Source organism: Mobula hypostoma, chromosome 1 (assembly GCF_963921235.1).
Source record: "Mobula hypostoma chromosome 1, sMobHyp1.1, whole genome shotgun sequence".
Lineage (NCBI taxonomy): Eukaryota > Metazoa > Chordata > Chondrichthyes > Myliobatiformes > Myliobatidae > Mobula > Mobula hypostoma.
Genome location: NC_086097.1, coordinates 197432056 through 197452024, shown reverse-complemented (window position 1 = coordinate 197452024; position 19969 = coordinate 197432056). Strand labels below are relative to the sequence as shown.

At 37.1% G+C, this 19969-nt stretch overlaps 1 protein-coding gene across 7 annotated transcripts in view; it reads right to left on the bottom strand.

The window, feature by feature from the left end:
• trappc9 (trafficking protein particle complex subunit 9) overlaps nucleotides 1-19969 on the bottom strand; it is a 749291-nt gene that overhangs the window by 484680 nt on the left and 244642 nt on the right. For all 7 annotated transcript variants that reach the window (XM_063062835.1, XM_063062851.1, XM_063062844.1 and 4 more), the window contains one exon: nucleotides 10611-10741. In XM_063062835.1, the coding sequence (XP_062918905.1) occupies nucleotides 10611-10741 (131 nt within the window). The remainder of the gene's footprint in view (nucleotides 1-10610; nucleotides 10742-19969) is intronic.

Sequence of the window (19969 nt, the reverse complement as noted above, 5' to 3'; positions counted from 1 at the left end):
TTTCTCGGAGCATTAGAGACTGAAGGGTGACTTCATAGAGGTGTATAAATTTATAGAGGACATAGATGGAGTGTGTGCACTCTGTCTTTTTCTCAGGAAGAAATCAAAACTGAGAAGACATAGGTTTAAGGTGAGAGGGGTAAGATTTAAAAAGGACCAAAGGGGCAACTTCTTCTGCAGAGTAAGATACTCTATGGAACAAGCTGCAAGAGCAAATAGGTGATGCAAACACAGAAACATTTAAAAGATTCTTCAACAGATAAGGCTTAGAGGGAAATAAGCCAATGCAGACAAATCAAGATGGGAATCTTGGTCGACATGGATGAATTAAGCCAAAGGACCTGTTACCATGTTTTATTACTCTATCAAGTCTAATGAGTCGAAGAGAAAGTTCTCCCCTTGTTTCCATAGTTGAAATTCTAACACTGAAGGTTGACATTATTAAAACAAAGCAATCATTCAGTTATCCTAATGATACACTTCCTCATCCATTAAAACAGCACTAATGCAGTGTGCATCAACTATAAAATGTACTGCAGTTACTCATCTAAATACCTCTAATACCACCACCCAAACATGGGATCGCATCGAAGTACAAAAATATCTTGTGATACGGTAGATGCAATACAGCTGACAGATTTACAAATATTACAAAAAATTCTCAAAAGCACTACAAAAAGTCAAGGCTTATGTGATCCACTGGGGCTGTATTAAAGTTATATTCTGATAATGGCACTAGATCTGCAATGCAAAAACACCCAGGCAACAATATCAGCCCAAGATAAACAGCTGAAAATTCAATGAACAGATTAAGTTTTTTGCCCACTGGAAAGAAACCTAAAACATTGACTTTATTTGGCTGCATTAAACTCCCCTAGATGAAATTCCACTTCATTAGAGCAAAATTAAAATCAATCAAAATAAGAGTGGCTTTCTAAAGAACATAAGACATAGGACCGGGCCATTCAGCTCATCAAGGCTGCTCCGCCATCTCATGATGACTGATCCAGTTCCCTCTCAACCCCATTCTCCTGATATTTCCCCATAATCTTTCAAACCCTGACCAATCAAGAACCTATCAACTTATACCTTAAATACACTTTCTGAGACAACAAATTCTATAAATTCACCACCTGGCTAAAGAAATTCTTCCTCTATCAAAGCTATTGCAGATTCCTGTGTACATATTAAATCATCATCTTTCACTGCTACTAAGCCAAGCTTCGACAGTTGGCAAGAAAATTCTCTTTAATTTAAAAATATTAGTAGAGGACAGTGCAGTCATTACTGGATGCAATGGTCTGAGTATTCTCAGGAAGGTCATATCCTTCACAGCCAAGTATAATAAATAACTACATTACAGACAAACAAAATTATCAATTTTACCATTTTTTCTAGTCCTTGCTTAGTACTTTTAACAATAAAATAAAATACATGAGTGAATAATTCTAAACAATGGCAAAAACACAAACAGGTTTGACAGTATGGAATTGAAACAGAATATACGCCTGTTTTTCAGAGATTCAAACATCAAAGTAAATTTATTAACAAAGTACATATATGTCACCATTTACAACTCTGGGATACATTTTCTTGCGAGCATGCTCAATAAGTCTATAATAACTATAACAGAATCAAGGAAAGACTGCACTAACTTAAGCATTCAGTGTGTAAAAGACAACAAGCTGTGCAAATACAAAAAAATAAACAAACAAACAATAGATATCGAAAGCATGAAATGAAAAGTCCTTGAAAGCGAGTTCATAGGTTGTGGAAACATTTCACTGATGGGTGTTTCTAACCAGACTGCGATGCAACCAATCAATATACTCTCCACCGTGCACCTATAGAAGTTTGTCAAACTCTTAGATGACATGCCAAATCTTTGCAAACTTCAAAGACAGTAGAGGTGCTGCCAAGCTTTCTTTGTAATGGCACTTGCGTGCGGGACCCAGGACAAATCTTCAGAAACGAGATTACCGAGGAATTTAAAGTTCCACCTCTGAACCCCTGATGAGTACTAGCTCAGGAACCCCCAGTTTCCTCCTCCTATAGTTGATAACCAGCTCCTTGGTCTTGCTGACATTGAGTAAAAGGTTATTGTTGTGGCACCATTCAGCCGATTTTCAATCTCCCTCCAATATGCTGATTTGTCACCACCTTTGATTCAGTTAATGATAGTGGTGTCATCAGCAAAATTAAATACAGCATTGGAGGTGTGCTTAGCCTCACAGTCATAGGTATAGTGCAAGTGCAAGCTATATCTATGGTTTACACAGTACATTGTTTTAAAGTGATTGAAAATTTTATTGCTATTCAAAGTCAACGAAACTCAAATGGACTTTTAAGACAGTGGAAGGGAGGATGCCACTCTGGTTTAAAAGTTCATTTAAGGAAGTGTAACTTTCATCTTTCAATACTGACATACTCTTCTGACAAACATACAGTCTCTGGTAAATAAAATCAAAACAATACAAGACAGGTACAACTTACGTAGGGCTATCTCAAGAGCAAAGGAACAATTCCAAACCAAGTTGAGAGCAGAATCAGAAGCATGTCAACACTAGCAAGGCTTGCAGGCCATTACTTCCTACAAAGTGAAACCTAACATCAAGTATGGCAGTGATGTTTCAGTCCCAGATGAACTCAATGTTTTTTATGCACACTTTGAAAGGGTGAATAAAACTACAGCCATGAGGACCCCTGCAGCTCTCGATGACCCAGTGATCTTTATCTTAGAGGCCAACGCCAGATTATCCTTCAAGAAGGTGAACCCTCGTAAAGCAACAGGCTGGAGTACCTGACAGGGTTTTGAAAACCTGTGCCAACCAACAGGTAGGTGTGTTCTAAGACCTTCTCAATCTCTGATAGCTACAGTCAGAAGTTCCCACCAGCTTCAAAAGAGTTCAAGAAGAGCAGGCTGAGCTACCTTAATGACAGTTATCCACTAGTACTCACACCTACAATGATGAAGTGCTCTGAGAGGTTGGTCATGGCTAGAAACAACTCCTGTCTCAGCATGGACCTGGATCCACTGCAATTTACCTATCACTATAACAGGTCTACAGCAGGCGCAAGCTCAATGACTTTTCATGCGGCCTTGGATCATCTGGGCAATACTAATACTTACGTCAGGATGTTGTCTATTGACTACAGCTCAGCATTTAACACAATCATTCCTACAACTCTGATTGAAAAGCTCCAAAACCTGGGCCTTCGTACCTCCCTCTGCAACTGGGTCCTCGACTTCCTCACCAGAAGACTAGAATCTGTGCAGATTGGAAATAACATCTCCATCTCACTGATAATCCAACACTGCATTACTCTCTCTGCAGATATGACTGTATGGTTAGACACAATTCAAATGCCATCTATAAGTTTGCTAATGACAAAACAATCATTGGCAGAATTTCAGATGTTAATGAGAAACCATACAGGAGAGAGATATATCAGCTAGTTGAGTGGTGTCACAGCAACAACCTTGCACGCAACATCAGTGAGACCAAAGAACTCTCTTTCTTTTTCAATTTTTTTTATTGAGTTTCAAATTGATAAACATAACAATGATGTGATGCTATGTCTCAGTGTGGAGAAAATTAGAAGTCGAACCTTTGAACCTTTATTTGATTTTGAGAAAAGATGGGGTTCATTTGTTTGTTATTATCATTTGAGTTAGTTGATAGATTTCCTCCATGATCTAATTGCAAATTTTTGATGTTTTTTTTGCTGACAGTTTGATGTTTATCTTTAGAAGCTTTTTGTATGACACCTGGCTCTGGATTGTACACCTAATGGGGTATTTTTTCCCCACTTTTTCTAGGGTTTTTTTTATTATCACCAAAATTTTTCAATCCTTAAAATAATGTTTCTTTTTCCTTGAGACATTGTAAGTGTTGTTTACTTTGATGTACTCGTATTATTTTTGAATAATATAATAGTAGTAAAAAGATTTGAAAGAACAATGATAATAATACAAAGAGATCGGGATTACATTAATAACGGTATACAGACACCGACTCCAAGTAACATATTTAATTTAAACCTCCCAATCTCTTAATAACTGAACATGAAAAAAATTCAAAAGCAAGTTTTTACTAAAAAAAACAAAACAAAACAAAGACTGGGCTGCCATATTTCATCAGTTACATTATTTGTCATTAACTCCGCTCCTCTATACACAAACAAAAAGTTATTAAAAATGGATTCGGAAAAGGTCAGCTTATATCATATGAAAATGTTGAATAAATGGCCTCCATGTTTCTTCAAATTTAACCGAAGGATCAGTGGTACCACTCCTAATTTTTTCCAGGTTTAAACATGTTATAGTTTGGGAAAACCACTGAAATGTAGTAGGGGGATTAGAATCTTTCCATTTAAATAAAATGGATATTCTGGCTATTAATGTAACAAATAAAATCAAATGACAAGCTGAAGGGGATAAATGACTAAAGTCTATCATTGGTAGTCCAAAAATTACAGTAATAGGATGAGGTTGTAAATCAATATGCAAAACTACTGAAATTTCAAAAATGTCTTTCCAATATTTTTCCAAGAGGGCAAGACCAGAACGTGTGTCAAGGAAGCTACCTCAGAATTACATCTGTCACATACAGGATTTATATGACCATAAAAATGAGCTAACTTATCCTCAGACATATGGGCCCTAAGAAACACCTTAAATTGTATCAAAGAGTGTCTAGCACACATTGAAGAAGTGTTAACTGGTTAGAGAATTTTCTCCCATTTCTCTAAGGGTAAAGATACCTGAAGTTCTCTTTCCCATTCATTCTTCATTTTATCAGACATATCTAAATGTATTTTTGTAATTAAATCATAAACAATTGCTATTAAACTCTTCTGATAGGGGTTTAAACCTAAAATATTTTCTGTAATTTCAGTTTGATGTGATATCAGAAAAGTAGGTAAAGTAACCTTCAAAAAGTTTCTAACCTGTAAATATCTGAAAAAATGTGATCTAAGCAAATTATATTTATTAGACAACTGTTCAAAGGACATGAAACAATTATCCATGAATAAATCACGAAAACATATTATTCCCTTCGTTTTCCATAAAAGAAAAGCTTGATCAGTTCTGGATGCTTGGAAGAAAAAATTGGACATAATAGGACTTGATAGGATAAATTTAATCAATCTAAAAAATTTACGAAATTGAAACCATATTCGTATTGTATATTTAATTATTGGATTGTTTGTTTATTCAGTTTAGTAAGTGCAAAGGAAAGCGAAGCCCCTAAAATAGAAGCCAATGAGAACCCCTGTACAGACTCACACTCAAGATTCACCCATCGTGGACATTTAATTTCACCCCAATCTTGAAGTCCAGAACATTAGATATCGAATATTAATTGCCCAGTAATAGAATCTAAAGTTCGGTAATGCCAAACCGCCATACTTTCTGTAAATATTTCTTACTTAACCTAAGATTTTTATTCTGCCATACATATGAAGAAATTTTAGAATAAATAATAACAAAAAAGGATTGAGAGATGAAGATTGGTACTGCCTGAAATAGATACAGAAATTTAGGTAAAATAATCATCTTAATAGCATTGATTTGACCAATCAATGATAGGGACAATGGGGACCATTTAGTAAGCAGTTGTTCAACATGATCAATTTAGGGTAAAAAGTTATCTTTAAATAGATCCTTATGCTTCTTAGTAATTTTAACACCCAAGTAGGTAAAATAATCAGTAACCAGTCTAAATGGTGATTGTCTATAGATTGGAACTTGCATATTTAATGAAAAAAGCTCACTCTTATTAAGATTCAATTTATAACCAGAAAAACTACTAAACTGAGCAAGTAGTAATATTACTGCAGGGATTGAATTCTCTAGATTAGAGATATATAGTACCAGGTCATCTGCATATAATGATACCTTATGTGTCTCATTCCCACGAATAATGCCAAATATACTGAGTGAATCATGAAGAGCGATTGCCAAGGGCTCCAAGGCAATATCAAATAGTAAAGAGCTTAAAGGACAGCCCTGTCTAGTACCTCGAAAAAGCCTAAAAAAAAGGGGATCTCTGATTATTAGTAAGTACAGAAGCCAAAGGTATATGATATATCAATTTAATCCAAGATATGAATTTTGGGCTAAAATTATATTTCTCGAGGATGTTAAATATTCCCATTCAACTCTATCAAACGCCTTCTCGGCGTCAGGCGAAATAACACATTCTGGAGTTTTAGATGAATAAGTATATACAATGTTCATCAACTTCCTAACATTAAAATATGAATAACGATTTTTAATAAATCCTGTCTGGTCATCAGAGACAATTTGTGGAAATACATTTTCCAATCTAATTGATAATATTTTGGAAAAAATTTTGGAGACACATTTGACAAGGATATGATGCACATTCAGTGGGGTCTTTATCTTTTTTAGGAATTAAAGAAATAGATACTTCATAAAAAGATTGTGGTAATTTACCTACAAATAAAGCATCCTTAAAAATTCTACGTAACCAAGGAGAAAGAAGACTTGAAAAAGATTTTAAAAATTCTACTGTATACCCATCCAGGCCAGGTGCTTTACCAGAATTCATCAAGGAAATTGCTTTATTTCTTCTTCCGTAATGGGTGCATCTAATGTTAAACATTCATTAAGTGGTAATTACGGAATATTCAATTTTCTTAAAAATTCATGCATTATGGTAGAATCATCAGAAAATTCTGATTGGTATAAAGAGATATAGAATTCTTGAAAAGATATATTAATTTCGTCATGGTCAACCGTCAAAGTACCATCCCGTTTACAAACTTTAATAATCTGACGTTTAGCCAAAGCAACTTTCAATTGGTTGGCCAGTAATTTACCCGATTTATCACCATGTATACAAAATTGACTCTTAGTTTTACGAAATTGATTTTCAATTGGGGATGTTAGTAACAAACTGTGTTGCATCTGAAGTTCAACTCTCTTTTTGTAAAGCTCCAAATTAGTAGCAGCAGAATATTTTTTATCAATTTCTTTAATCTTATCAACCAATGTACGTATTTCATTATTAATTCATTTTTTCAATCCAGCAGAATATGAAATAATTTGCCCATGGATATATACTTTAAAAGTGTCCCATAATATCCCACTGGAAATTTTTTCCGTAAAATAAGTTGAGAAGAAAAAGCAATCCGTTCTTTAATAAAGTTAACAAAATTTAAATCCTGAAGCAGAGCAGAATTGAACTGCCATTGTCTAGCACTGGAAGTTACATCAATTAATTTGATTGATAGTTTCCGGGGCTCATGATCAGAGACAGCAATTGTATCATACTCAGGCAGTAACAGATGAAACTAATCGAGAGTCAATTAAAAAGTAATCAATTCTAGAGTAATTATGATATACATGAGACAAGAATGAGAACTCTTTATCATCAGGATATAAAAACTTCCAAACTTCTGAAATTCCAGAATCTATTAAAAAGGAATTTATAAAGATAGCGGATTTGTTTGGAAGTACCTGACTGGGTGCAGACCTGTCCATCGAGGGTTTCAGGCAACAGTTAAAATTTCCACCCATTATCAACGTATATTCATTTAAATTAGGAAGAGGTGCAAATAAATGCTTAAAAAATTCAGGATAATCAGTATTTGGTGTGTAGATATTAACCATAACAACTTTTTGATTATCAAGTAAACCAGTAATTAACAGAAATCTACCATTCGGGTCTGAAATTGTTTCATAGTGAACAAATGAAATCAAGGAATCAATAAAAATAGAGACTCCTTTCACCTTATCCTGTGAATTGGAGCAAAATTGATATTCTTTCCAAAACCTAATAAAACGCTGATTATCCTCCTTCCTTACATGAGTTTCCTGGGCAAAGATAATCACAGCATTCAATCTATGAAAAGCTTTAAAAATCTTCTTCCGTTTGATCAGATGATTCAAACCGTTCATGTTCCATGAAACAAAGTTAATAATGTTATCCATTGTACTTGAATAAACCATATGGTGTGTAAAGAGTTAACCTTACCGCATAGGAAATTCATGAATCAGGAAGAGAGAAAAAAGTTTAAAAAGGAACCGGAAGTCACGACAATTCAGACATATTTGTAGTTTCAGATCAGCCCAGATGGAAAAAAATAAACTAAAAATAGCACCACTCCCGCCCACAAAAGCCTGAAAACTGGCCAATAGACAGCCAGAAAGCTATCTAGACACTTCCCTACCCCCATCTCTCTTGAAGGCAAGTCTCCAAAATTGAAAAGAATTCAAAACACCACCCACAGTCAAAACATTGAGAAGGAAATGCCATAAAAAAAACCAAACAAATGTTTAAAAAAAAACAGCCATTTGCAAAACATGTTGAAAGGCAAGATCTTGGAAAGTGAAACAGAATACAACTTTATTAATATTTCAAGAAAAAAATCAATCACCAAATCAGATTCTTAATTATTTTCAAAAACAATTACAAATAATAAAATAAAGTAATAAAGGGAGAAAAAAAGGAACTTTAATGTAAAAGCATGATAAATATCCATACTCCAAAACAAAGGTACAAGCATTATCAAACCAAGGGCAAAATTCTTCAAACTTTAAAAGTCCAAATCTATGAACTGGTTATTAACTTATAAACCAAATGAATACAGACATGAAAAAACAGTAAATTTATTAGACAGCTAAGATCGAACATTCATCCTCAAGGAATTGATGAGCTTCATCTGCGGATTTAAACCATTTACGTGATCTAGCAAGCAGAACAACCCTTAGGCAAGCTGGAAATAGCAGAGCTGGTTGGAACTTTCTTTGATAGAGCTCGGACATCACTGGTTTAAAAAGCGATCATTCTCACATTACCTCAGGACTGTAATCTTCGACCAAACGAAACTTGAGGTCTCCGTATTCAATAACCCCTTTCCAATGGGCAATTCGAATTAAATGCTCCTTGCTCTACACATAGTGGAATCGGAGTATGACAGGTCAAGGTTTCAGTTCTTCAGGGGGTTTTGCTCTTAAAACCCGGTGGGCGCGATCAATTATAGGGGAAGTAGAAAAAACTTCAGAGCCAAACACGTCCATTAAAAATTGAGAAAAAAATTTAGTAAGGACACCACTTTCAACGTCTTTCTATTATTCGCAAATTTTGTCTACGACTGTGACTTTCCAGGTCGATAATCTTAGCTTTATATTGTTCCAGTGTTTGAGTGTTCCAAGTTAATTTCTTTTCCAACAAATCTAGCTTGCGGTCTCTCTGTCTATCAGCTTCATCGAGTTCGGAAATGTGCCGTTGCTGTTTTCAACACTCCTGCTTAAGTGCTCCCAGTCTACTTCCAATCTCCTTTAATAATACTTCAAAATTAGAAAATCTTGTATCGAATTTATCATCCAAGAGCTTCGACATAGCCTTCAAAGTGAGTTGAGACTTAGGCTGTTGAGAGTCACCTTCTCTCCTTCCATTTCCATTACCAGCTTCCTTGCCTTCGGCTAATGCCTTTTTCCCTCTGGTACTCACTTCCAGCGATTAAAAATCAAAGTTCAAGCATATAAAAGTGTTATAAACACTTTAATATAGATAGTAAAAGGGTGGTAAAAAGATTGAAAAATGAACGGAGCAAAGCCAAAATGCGACTTACTCCATCTAGTGCCCCAAGAGATCTCCGAGACCAAAGAGCTGATTGTGGACCTCAGAAAGGTTAAGAAGAGAAAACACACACCAGTCCTCAAAGAGGGATCAGAAGAGGAAAGGGTGAGCAATTTCAACTTTCTGGGTGTGAACACCTCTGAGGAACTAACTTGGGCCCAGCATTATCAACGCAATTACAAAGAAAGCACAACAACAGCTATATTTCATGAGGAGTATGAGGAGATTTGGTATGTCACCAAAGACACTCGCAAATTTCTACAGATGTACAGTGGAGGGTGTTCTAACTGGGTACATCACCATCTGGTGTTTGGGGGGAGGGGGGAGGCTACGGCACAGAATTGAAAGAAGCTGAGCAAGTTGTCAGCTCAGCCAGCTCCATCATGGGTACTAGCCCTCAGTACCCAGGACATCTTCAAGGCGCAATGGACCTAAAAGGCAACATCCATCATTAAGGAACCCCATCACCCAGGACATACCCTCTTTTCATTGCTACCATTAGGAAGGAGGTACAGAAGCCTAAAGGCACACACTCAATGATTCAGGAACAGCTTCTTTACCTCTACTATCAGATTTCTGAATGGACATTGAACTCATCAACACTACCTCAACTTGTTTTTGCACTACTTATTTATTTACTATATTGTGTGTGTGTGTGTGTGTGTGTGTGTGTGTGTGTGTGTGTGTGTGTATTTGCACTAATTTATTTACTATATAGCGTATATATATTTTTTACTGTAATTTATGGTTTTTATGTATTGCTGCCTCAAAAGTAACAAATTTCACGACATATGCTAGTGATATTAAACATGATTCTAATCGGTATGGTATTTAATCTTAACACAGATGTGATGGGCCAAAGAGCCTGTTTCTGTACCTCCAATGATCCCATGAAGTCCCAGTCCACAATTTCCCAAGACATCACAGTACATACTTATGCTAAGTTGCACATTCATCCAGACTATTGCACTTTAAATTTCAGAAACTGGATCATACCTTGACGTGATTATATTCACTTTTACTGTTAATGTCAGCTGAATTGAAGATAGTAGATTTGCTTTCTGAGCCAAGTTTACCATTCTGTCGAAAAGGACTTGACAAAGGTAGCCCTGCAACACTCATTCCATCTGAAAGACAAAACAAAAAAACATTTTTGAATGGCTTGTCATATGAAGTGTGTTTGATGGCGCTGGGCCTGTAATCACTGAAATTCAGAAGACTGAGGGGTGATCTCATTGAAACCTACCGAATGGCGAAAGCCACACACATCAAAGTTGCTGGTGAACGCAGCAGGCCAGGCAGCATCTCTAGAAAGAGGTACAGTCAACATTTCGGGCCGAGACCCTTCATCAGGACTGTGGAAAGGCCTTGATAAAGTGGATATGGAGAGGATGTTTCCTGTGGTGGGAGAGTCTAAAACATGAGGACACAGCTTCAGAATAGAAGGGCATCCTTTTAGAATGGAGATAAAGAAGAAATTCTTTAGCCAGAGAGTGGTGAATCTGTAGAATTCTTTGCCACAGGCAGCTGTGGAGCCCAAGATTTCAATGTATATTTAAGGCAGATGTTAATATATTCTTGACTAGTCAGGGCATGAAGGGATACAGGGAGAAGGCAGGAGATTGGGGCCAAGAGGAAAAATGGATGAAATGGTGGAGCAGACTAGATGGGTCAAATGGCCTAATTCTGCTTCTATATTTTATGGAAACAACAGGAATTCTGCAGATGCTGGAAATTCAAGCAACACACATCAAAGTTGCTAGTGAACGCAGCAGGCCAGGCAGCATCTCTAGGAAGAGGTACAGTCGACGTTTCAGGCCGAGACCTGACAAAGGGTCTCGGCCTGAAACGTCGACTGTACCTCTTCCTAGAGATGCTGCCTGGCCTGCTGCGTTCACCAGCAACTTTGATGTGTGTTGTCTATATTTTATGGTCTATTTTTAAGTGAAACATTAATATATCCAAATTAAATCTATTTGAAAAGTTTTATCATTCTCAGTAATTTATGAAAAGTGCAAAGAAGTAATAGAAATTGTGTTTTAAAGACTGCAAATTCACTATTAATTACTTTTGTCAATTCTATGAACAGGAAGGATTGCATCTACTTAATACACACAAAAAAAATCAAAGGATTTGCATATCACGGTTAATCAGCCATATGCTTACTGGGGATTCAATATCGAAAATGAAATATCAACTTCTTTCTCAAAGACAAAGTGGCATGCCATGAAGATCTGCACAAAGAAACACCTTCCACAAATTGAACATTAATCAAAACATTTCTCAGCCAACATGTACCATTAAAAGGTGGGCATCATTGTAATACAGAAATGCGGAAGTCACTTGAAACACAAGTACCACTGAAATGTAAGAAATGTAGCAGTTGTTTTCAATGTAGTCAGATCCCAAATAACAGTGAAATAATTACAGAACAAGATAATTCTGCAGTAGTAGCAAAGGGAGATCAATGGCACCAAAAAAAACCATGGGAGAAGTCTCTTAGTACTCTTTGAAATAGTCTGAAGGAATATTTTAACTCACCTCGGACCTTGAGTTAATTACTCATCTGAAAGGTAGTACTATTTTGTATTTGCTTCAGATTTGCATTCAAGGTTCTAAAATGGGACAAATATTTATCCATTCAGAGACAAGAGTGCAAGCATCAAATCACTGAACTCGATTATGGGCTTGGTCATTTATGTCTGTTCAAATTATAGAACAGTTTTAACTTAAATGATGAAATAAAAAATGAAACCAAAACGGCAAGTTTTCTGCTGTTCTGCTTCGTAACATCACCCTGATCAACCAATTATAATTTTGAAGTAATGTCACTATATCCTAGATATATTCAGCTTTCTTTCTTAAGAGGAACCTGATCAAGTTAACCACAATTAAACTGGACCACATTTGAGAAAATAAAAGCATTGTTATCCAGTCGAAAAGATAAGAGCACAGAATCAGGCTTGGCAGCCCAAGACCACATCAACAACAAACCGTCCATTTATACTATCTACAAAAAAATCTCTATTTTTTATTCTCCCTCCATTCTGACAGGATTTTCCGAGATTCTTCTGCTCACCAACATATAAGGGACAATTTATAGATGCCAATTAACCGATAAACCCACACACACATTTGCAACAGGCTACACTCTCTTCTTGCTGCCACGAACTGGGAGCCTCAGGTTCAACAACAGTTATTACTCTTCAACCACAAGGCTCCTGAACCATCGTGGTCAACTTCACTCACTTCAACTCTGAAATGATTCCACAACCAATGGACTCGCTTTTAAGGAGTCTACAAAATCATGTTCACAGTTTTATTTAATTACTTATTAATATATTATATATATTTTTGTATTTGCACAGTATGTCTTCTTTTGTACATTGGTTGTTTGCCAGTCTTTGTTTAATTTTTCATGAATTTCATTATATTTCTGTTCTACAGTGAATGCCTGCAAGAAAATTAATCTCAAGGTAGCATATGCTGACATATATGTACTTTTTAAATAAAGCTACTTTAAACTTTTCTTTTAATCCACTAGTTATTAAAGAGCCAGTAATGGCAGTCAGCCAAGTATTTTGTTCCTCGTGAAATGTGAGAGATCAAGACGTTAGGTGGCTCTGACATTTTCTAGAATTGTGTCCAGCTGCAGCCACTCTCAAACCACATGGATCAAATAGAGAAGCAGTTAGACTCACCAAGGACAGGCAAAGTGGGGTATAGAGGAGCTTCATGGATGTGGTCACATGAAAGCTTTGGCTAGGTGGATGGGTAACCACCTGGAAGGGGCAGGCCGTTAGTGCAGCACAAGTTTAGCACTTTGCATACAGTTTGAAAGGTTGGTCTCTTGGTGAAAGCAACAGCCAGATAAATGCCACCATGACAGTCTCTGTTATACGACAGAGAGAGCTGAAGTGAAAGCAAGCAGTGGTGATAAAGGATCTTACAATCGGGGGCACAGATAGGCTTTACTGTAGCTGTTCTGTACTTAATATTTCAGTTGTATTTGAGTAATACTGTGAATATATTGGTTGATTAAACATTGTTTAAATAATTAATTACAGGCCATTTGTAAAAATAAGTGAATTACATACTTCATGATGCTACCACATGATAGGTGCCTGCCTCCCTTAAAGTAAACATGAAGTTAGACTCACATTTTGGACTCCCACCTTTTCCTTTCAATTAGTTTAATATTTGGAGTAACAAAACATAACAGTCGTGATAAGGCATTTTTAAAACAAACCCAAGATGACCACCTACTTGTTGAAGCACAGAAGGCTGTTCAAGTCTTAAAAACAGTGAGAAACTGTCAAGATATGAAAAATACTCAGCACTATTTTTTCTTCGGAGAAACGTGTTTTCTTTGCAAAAGGGAGGACGATTAAGTTTTTAAAAAGCAATAAACAGAAGAATCACAAAAGAAAACAGTGAATACCAGGTGATAATCATAAATTTTTAAAAAGGCAGAAATCGCCAGCTACTTCAGAAAGATTGATGCATTCAATTGCATAAGAGATAACTGGAATATGTATACTGAGCTAATTGAGCAGTATTTTAAAGCAAATGAAATAGCCAATAAGAAACAAGTAGCAGTCTTCCAGAGTGTATTGGGTTTAAAAGCATGCAACTTGCTTAGAAGTTTAACTGCTCCAAGCAAACCAGCTGAAATGAACTCAGCTGATATTGTGAAAGTAATGCAGGAATATTTAGATCTGAAACCATTGATGATTACACAATGCTTTAGGTTTCATAAGCTGAATCAAAAGGATGGGGAGTCCATTTCAACGTACTTGGCTGAATCAAAGAACTTGTCTGAGCATTGTCTGTTTGGTAATGGCCTTAATGATGCACTGAGAGATCATTTAGTTTGTGGAATCTTCAAGAAAGTTCTCAAAGACAGCTCCTAACTGAAGCACGAGATATATTTAAAAGAGCAGTTGAAATATCTGTATCAATGGAAACAGCAGAGAAACAACTGAATTGCAGTCAGCAATGAAAGTGAGTATGAACAAAATTGCAGCATCTAGATGGAGGACTGCCTGACCGAACAAATTGTGTTACCATTATGGTAGGGGCTCACTTACATCAGACCAATGCAAATTTAAAGGCAAAACTTGAAAAAAATGCAACAAAGTAGGACACAAAGAGCATGTCAGGCAGACAAAAATAAATGGACTGCACAGGGAAGAAAAAAAAAAGATAAAAAGTCATGTTGCCATTTCAAAAAGAACACTAATCTGCATGCTACTAATGAAAAATCTGATAATGATGAGAGTGACACAGGACCAGGTAGCCTTGAGATTTACCATGTGAAACATGAGACAAGCAATATGGCTGACACTAGAAGTTATCAGCAAATCAATTAAAATAGAATTGGATACTGGCTCAGCTGTTTCAGTCATTCCACAAAATGAGTTTGAATGGTATTTCAAAGTTACTGAACTGAAGCTTGCAGTTATCCAACTAAGATCCAAAACTGGAGGAAAGATAACTCCTGTTGGAATGATATTCGTAATAGAGAAATACAGCAACCAACAAGCCACATTGAGCTTGTATGTAGTAAAAGAAAAAAGGAAAGACCAGCATTGTGGGGGCATAATTGGCTAGGACAACTACAACATAATTGGACATCTATCCACCATTTGTATGCCACATCCACTGGAACACAGTCAAGTAAAAGCGAATTAAGAAAGGTACTGGATGATGCAAAAACTGTTGCCATGCTGTTCTCCATAAACTATTGCTCAGCAAAGGGCATACAGGTGTTGGTGCCCAGCCCTGTGCTTCTGGTTGGAAAGAATATTGGACCGAAGAAGGACCATGCTGCTCAGAGGAATCATGAAAGTCATGAAAGCAGTGGTCCGACTACAAAGTTTTTGGAGGCAACGGATCTGAGAGACCTTCTGATATGTTAATCAGACAGTTACTTACAAAACGTGGCTTGGTTTTAAGCTGGAAGGGAGTTCAAGGATCTTCAGTAAAGTTGCAAGTATTTGGCTTTTGTGAGTAAAAAGAACCAGCTTCTACTCTGCACCCATTAAGGTTATTGCATGAACTTTGTGAGAGACAAAAATATGCTTGTAGATGTAGATGCAGGAATCAAAACCCAACTGGATGAATGGAAGGCAAAAAGGAAGGAGTCAATGGAGATATAAAAATTGAGGATTCATCAGATAATGTTGGATGAAGAACCCAAGAAGACAGATCAAATCGCAAAGGAATTAATAAGAGAATACTCCAGTAAACTAAATGCACCTTCCCAAGATCAAGATGCACATCCTAGAAAGAAGAAAAAGGAATAAAACATGGAGGATGACATAAGTGCTATAGAAATGAGAGAGGATAAATGAGACCTAATTTCAAGAAATCAGCAAATTCAGATACTCACAAGAAACTAAAAGAAAAAGGCAAGGAAAACACAAATTGAAAAGCAGAGAAGAAATAGAGAAAAAGAACATGTGCAAGAAAGAGAAAGACATAAAAGAGAGAAGGAACACGAGAAAGAAAAAGAGTGGGATGAAGAGAGAAAGGAGCCCGAACCAAAAGAGAAGGTAGGATTCAAATAGAACTCAAAGCTTTATTAGGCACACCTGCTCATTAAAGCAATCAGACAATCATGTGGCAGCAATGCAATGCATACAAGCATGCAGACATGGTCAAGAGGTTCAATTATTATTCAGTCCAAACATCAGAATGGAGAAGAAATGTGATCTAAGTCACACTATGAAATGTGCAGTGACATGCAGAACAGCACCTCTGAATGCTCAACACAAACTTTGAAAAAGATCGGCTACAACAGCAAAAGACCATACCAGGTTCCACTCCTGTGGCCACTTTATAAGGTACATACATTCCTGCACCAAATAAAGTAGCCACTGAATATATATGCACATTAGGAGCAAGGTAGTAGCTAGTGAAAGGGGAGGAAAACGGAGGGAATCTCTGCCTGGAGCCAGAGGAAGTGGGCAAGGTCCCAAATGAGTACTTTGCATGTTAAATACCTCACACAAGCATGTAAACAATATACAACCATCTACATGCATTCAAACCATTTCAGATTTTTGAACACCATTTAAAATCTGTTATAAATGTTATAATTGTATTCCTGCTGTATTGCTCTATGACTCGATAACCATTATATACTGTGCATCAGAGACAATGCTCTCTTTCAAATTTGGCAGAGAAATTATTTAATGCAGGTCACAGCTCCCATCAACACTTCAACAAATTCTTTAAAAGCATTTTTTTTAAACAAGTAAGATCCAACTATCTGGCAGTGTTTTGAATCCGTGACAATGCTCAACATACTATGCCAAACTGTAATTTGTTATTCCAAATAGAAATCCCTGTATTTGGTTTTGAGCTGAAATCATGACATAAGTAAATTTCTAAAATTAATACTGATACACAGAAAAACCACAATTTTTTTTTAATGTTTCAGACATCCACTACATTTGAAAACACACCTAACAACTGCTAAGCTTTCAGACAGATCCTGAATGAACCCCAATGTATTAAGACTCCCAAACAGAAGAATATATCTTTGAGCATCAGATTGTACTCATCATCAACACCTTAAGTTACTGGTCTTGTTTTCAAGTTTACACTTAGGAACAATGAACCTCTGTAGTTGGCTCATCTTTTGGTGCGAAATACAAACGTTGGTAATATGGTAAAGAATAATTTGCACTCCAATAACATTTTTCAACTTTTCAAGATGACTAACATTACATTAAGTCCAAATTTTGATTGCCTTATTAAATTATTGTTGGGGAAGAAGCCATTTTTAGAAAAACATACAGCATACATAGATATTGCATTACAAGTATAGTAGTCTCACATGTCACATCACGTTATATCATTGAATTAATTTTAGTCACAATGTTATTAGAGTTTTTGATTGTAAAATTATGTGGAGGCCAATTAACACCAGCTTTTGGAAAACAATCTATTTAGTCTCACAAGCAGTTGAGGCACAGGAAGATATTTAATTAGTCTAATTCAAAGAGTTATTTTCATTGGACTGGCTCCAAATCAAAAGTCTACAGATTTTCACAATCATTGTAGTACTCTGCAGATTAATTTGGCAAACTGGAGAAGCTGCAACAGAACTGCATTCATTCTGAACAGCAAAATTAGCACATTTCAGGTAGTTAAGCAACCCCTCAAGCAACAAATCCAGCTAAAGGTCTGCAGTCCTGTAGAACCAGTCATGATTGAGGGGGAAAAATTCAAATAACAGGATAACGTCATTCTATGGACATCTGCATCTTGAATGATGGCAGGATCCACCTTTTGATTGAAAGCATTTAAAACCATTTACAGCCAAAAGCACACAGTGGATAACGTACTTTTGCCTCCTTTGAGATCCATATCATGGATTATTGCACAGAATTCAATTCCATTTGCTAGTCCTCAAATAATACAGTAGTATCTATCCATATGCAGCAAATGTAATACAAAATGGAGACTTTTCGGGAAATAAGCAGCAAATTACACACTTAACAAAAGACTGAGTGGACCTCGTGCCTGTTTCCATGCTATATTATAATGATAAATGATCAATCATTAAAAAAAATTCTGGCACATGCTCCCATGACATCTTTAAGCCGACCATCAAGAGTGTCTCAAAGCAGTTCCATGCTAAGTGAACAACCACCTGATGACCATCACTTTCCACCAATCCCACTACAAAACTTGTCTGTGCATTAAGATGCACCTCAACAACATGAAAGCATCATTTCTATTTCAATGGATATGTGCAGCACCAACAACTAGCTTGACTCATGCCTCATTCACCATTAGTGCATCATGATTGCAGAATTGACCATCCACAAAATGCAACCTCATGCTCTGCCTCTGCAATTACCATAGAACATAAAATTATGAATTCTAATACAGGCTGACCTTCACTAATCCAACTACCTGTAATTCGATTCCTTCGATAATCCGGCACCAATTATGCTTAATGTGATCCTTCTGTAATTCGGCATTTTCACTAATCCAGCACTCCTCAGGTCCCAGTGGTGCCGGATTAGTGAAAGTCGACCTGTACTGAGAAGGACAAAGAAAATAGCAACATGGGAAAACTATTTCCTAGGTCTCCCCCAAGTACAACAAAATCCCCAAAATGAAAGCAACACGCATCAAAGTTGCTGGTGAACACAGCAGGTCAGGAAGAGGTACAGTTGACGTTTTGGGCCGAGACCCTTCGTCAGGACTAACTGAAAGAAGAGTTAGTAAGAGATTTGAAAGTGGGAGGGGGAGGGGGAGATCCAAAATGATAGGAGAAGACAGGAGGGGGAAGGTTGGAGCCATGAGCTGGACAGGTGATAGGCAAAAGGGATATGAGAGGATCATGGGACAGGAGGCCCAGGGAGAAGGAAAAGGGGGAGGGGGGGAAAAACCCAGAGGATGGGCAAGGGGTATAGACAGAGGGACAGAGGGACAGAGGCACTCTGTCCGCCAGAGAAAGTAGGATCTCCCAGTGGCCACACATTTTAATTCCATATCCCATTCCCATTCTGACATGTCTGTCCACGGCCTCCTCTACTGTAAAGATGAAGCCACACTCAGGTTGGAGGAACCACACCTTATGTTCCGTCTGGGTAGCCTCCAACCTGATGGCATGAACATTGACTTCTCTAACTACCGCTAATGCCCCACCTCCCCCTCGTACCCCATCTGTTATTTATATACACACATTCTTTCTCTCACTCTCCTTTTTCTCCCTCTGTCCCTCTGACTACACCTCTTGCCCATCCTCTGGGTTCCCCCCCACTTGTCTTTCTTCCCGGACCTCCTGTCCCATGATCCTCTCGTATCCCTTTTGCCAATCACCTGTCCAGCTCTTGGCTCCATCCCTCCCCGTCCTGTCTTCTCCTATCATTTTGTATCTCCCTCTCCCCCTCTCAAATCTCTTACTAGCTCTTCCTCCAGTTAGTCCTGACGAAGGGTCTCGGCCTGAAACGTCAACTGTACCTCTTCCTGGAGATGCTGCCTGACCTGCTGCGTTCACCAGCAACTTTGATGTGTGTTGCTTGAATTTCCAGCATCTGCAGAATTCCTCGTGTTTGCGCCGCAAAATGAAAGTCCAGGTCACAGAAATTTTCCTTCCTTAATATCAATAAAGTCATTCCAAATTTTCAGCAAAAACACAGTTGAACTTAATTGATTTCAGGGTAAATAAGGTGATTGCAGCTTGATAATATTTCTTTTTTACAGTTTGTTTTTGTAAATCTGCCCCATGTTTAACCAACGTAGTGAAAATTCAAATTTGCCTTGTTGTCCAACCCCACCTCCTTTCAAGTTTAACATAAGAAAAACAAAATATCCAGACAACATGTAGC